The following is a 2,526-nucleotide window of genomic DNA, read 5'->3' on the forward strand; positions in this document are numbered from 1 at the left end:
GGTCTGCAGAGGGGAAGGAGGAGAGGGGAAAGGGCCTGGGGAGGGGAAGGGTCCTGGGGAGGGGAAGGGTCCTGGGGAGGGGAAGGGCCATGAAGAAGGGAAGGGCCCTGAGGAAGACAAGGGTCTGTGGAGGGGAAGGGTCCTGGGGAGGGGAAGGGTCTGCAGAGGGGAAGGAGGAGAGGGGAAAGGTCCTGGGGAGGGGAAGGGTCCTGGGGAGGGGAAGGGTCCTGGGGAGGGGAAGGGCCATGAAGAAGGGAAGGGCCATGAGGAAGACAAGGGTCTGTGGAGGGGAAGGGTCCTGGGGAGGGGAAGGGTCTAGGGGTGTGGGAGGTCTGTAGGTCAGCAGTGCCCCCCCGTCCCCCAGGTGTGCTCCCCCGGATGCCGTGGTGTGGCCCCAGTCGGTGGGGCAGGTACAGGAGCTGGCAGCTCTCTGCTACCGCTGCCGTGTCCCCATGGTGCCCTTCGGCACCGGCACCGGCCTGGAGGGGGGCGTCAACGCCGTGCAGGTATGGCCACCCACCCCCCGGCACCCCCAGAGGTTGGGGGGGGTCTCTCAGTGCCCCGCCGTGCCCAGCCATGGTGTCCCCGTGCCAGGGCGGCGTCTGCTTCGACCTGAGCCGCATGGACGCCATCGCGGAGCTGAGCCTGGAGGACTTCACGGTGGCGGTGGAGCCCGGTGTCACCCGCAAGGCCCTCAACCGCCACCTGCATGGCACGGGACTCTGGTTCCCCGTCGGTAACGTGGGTGCCGGGGCATCGGGGGGCAGCCAAGGGGGAGGAAGGCCATTGGGGTGGCTGTGGAACTGGGGTGCCAGCCTACCCGGGAGGTTGAGGGATGCTGTGGTCCCAGGGATGCTGGGTGTCCCCACGTGTGCTGCTGTCCCTGGGGCTGCTGGGGTGTCCATGGGGCTGGGGTCTGGGGTGCCAGGGGTGTTGAGGTCCCCATGGGGTGCTGGGGTGCCAGGGGTGTTGAGGTCTCCATGGAGTGCCATGGTCCCAAAGGTGCTGGAAGTCCCCCCGGGGGGGCTGTGGTCCCAGCAGTGCTGCAGTCCTCATGACACTGGGAATGCTGGGGATGGGAATGCTGGGAGTGCCCATGTGTGTGCCAGGGGTGCGGGAGGGCTGGGGTCCCCACTGGGGTGCTCTGGTCCCAAGGAGGCCCCTGAGGGAGTGGGTGCCATGGTCCTAGGGGTGCTAGGCCCCCACTGAAGTGCTCTGGTCCCAGGGGTGTTCCTGGGGGAGTGGGTGCCGTGGTCCTAGGGTTGCTGGGGTCCCCACTGAGGTGCTTTGGTCCCAGGGAGGCCCCTGGGGGAGTGGGTGCCATGGTCCTAGGGTTGCTGGGGTCCCCACTGAGGTGCTTTGGTCCCAGGGAGGCCCCTGGGGGAGTGGGTGCCATGGTCCTTGGGTTTCTGGGGTCACCACTGATGTACTCTGGTCCCAGGGTTTCACATGGGGTGCCCCTGTGGGAGTGGGTGCCATGGTCCTAGGGTTGCTGGGGTGACCACTGAAGTTCAGTGTCCCAGGGGTTCCTCAGGTGTGCCCATGGGGGAGTGGGTGCCGTGGTCCTAGGGTTGTTGGGGTCCCCATTGAGATGCTCTGGTCCCAGGGAGGCCCCTGGGGGAGTGGGTGCCGTGGTCCCAGGGGTGCTAGGCCCCCACCAAAGTGCTCTGGTCCCAGGTGTGCCCCTGGGGGAGTGGGTGCCATGGTCCTAGGGTTGCTGGGGTGCCCATTGAGGTGCTCTGGTCCCAGGAAGGCCTCTGTGGGAGTGGGTGCCATGGTCCCAGGGGTGAGTGGTAGGGTCCCCACGGTCCCTGGGCCACACTGGGGTTGGTGCAGTGCCAGGCTGTCCTCTGGGCTACCATCCTTGGCTTGTCATGGGATCCCATGGGGACGTCCCCCATGGCCCCCGTCCCCCCACCTGCAGACCCCGGGGCGGACGCCTCGCTGTGCGGCATGGCGGCCACGGGGGCCTCGGGCACCAACGCCGTGCGGTACGGCACCATGCGCCCCAACGTCCTCAACCTACGGGTGGTGCTGCCGGACGGGCGCCTCCTCCACACCGCCGGGCCCGGCCGCCAGCCCAGGTGGGTGCCCCGGGGAGGGGACCAGGCCATCCCAGGGCTACCAGGCCATCCCGGGCAGTGGCCGGCAGCGGTGTCCCCATGGTCACCGTCTCCGTGCAGGAAGAGGGCGGCTGGCTACGACCTGACCTCGCTCTTCGTGGGCTCCGAGGGCACCCTGGGCTTCCTGACGCAGGCCACGCTGCGCCTGCACCCCCTGCCCGAGGCGGCCGCCGTCACCATCGCCTCCTTCCCCAGCGTGCGGGCGGCCGTGGCTTGCACCGTCCAGGTGCTGCAAGCCGCCGTGCCCGTGGCTCGCATCGGTGGGTACCCAGCAGTGGGGAGAGGGGGATCGGGGTCGGGGAGGGAGGGGGTGGCCAGCGATGGGGCTCAGCAGCGTCTCCTCCCACCCAGAGTTCCTGGATGAGGTGATGGTGGGCGCCTGCAGCCGCTACAGCAAGATGGA

The 2,526-nt window shown here is 69.0% G+C and overlaps 1 protein-coding gene across 1 annotated transcript in view; it reads left to right on the forward strand.

Annotated features, from left to right (window-relative positions):
• The window catches only part of LOC106897005 (probable D-lactate dehydrogenase, mitochondrial), a gene marked incomplete at its 3' end in the record, with an annotated part of 3,876 nt that extends 1,352 nt beyond the window's left edge, over window positions 1-2,524 (forward strand). The window contains exons 2-6 of the mRNA XM_014957357.1: window positions 339-506; window positions 595-736; window positions 1,925-2,084; window positions 2,184-2,383; window positions 2,475-2,524. Coding sequence (XP_014812843.1) covers window positions 339-506; window positions 595-736; window positions 1,925-2,084; window positions 2,184-2,383; window positions 2,475-2,524 — 720 coding nt within the window. The remainder of the gene's footprint in view (window positions 1-338; window positions 507-594; window positions 737-1,924; window positions 2,085-2,183; window positions 2,384-2,474) is intronic.
• Window positions 2,525-2,526: the final 2 nt, after the last annotated feature.

The sequence above is a fragment of the Calidris pugnax genome, unplaced genomic scaffold, assembly GCF_001431845.1.
Source record: "Calidris pugnax isolate Ruff unplaced genomic scaffold, ASM143184v1 scaffold292, whole genome shotgun sequence".
Taxonomy (NCBI): Eukaryota; Metazoa; Chordata; class Aves; order Charadriiformes; family Scolopacidae; genus Calidris; species Calidris pugnax.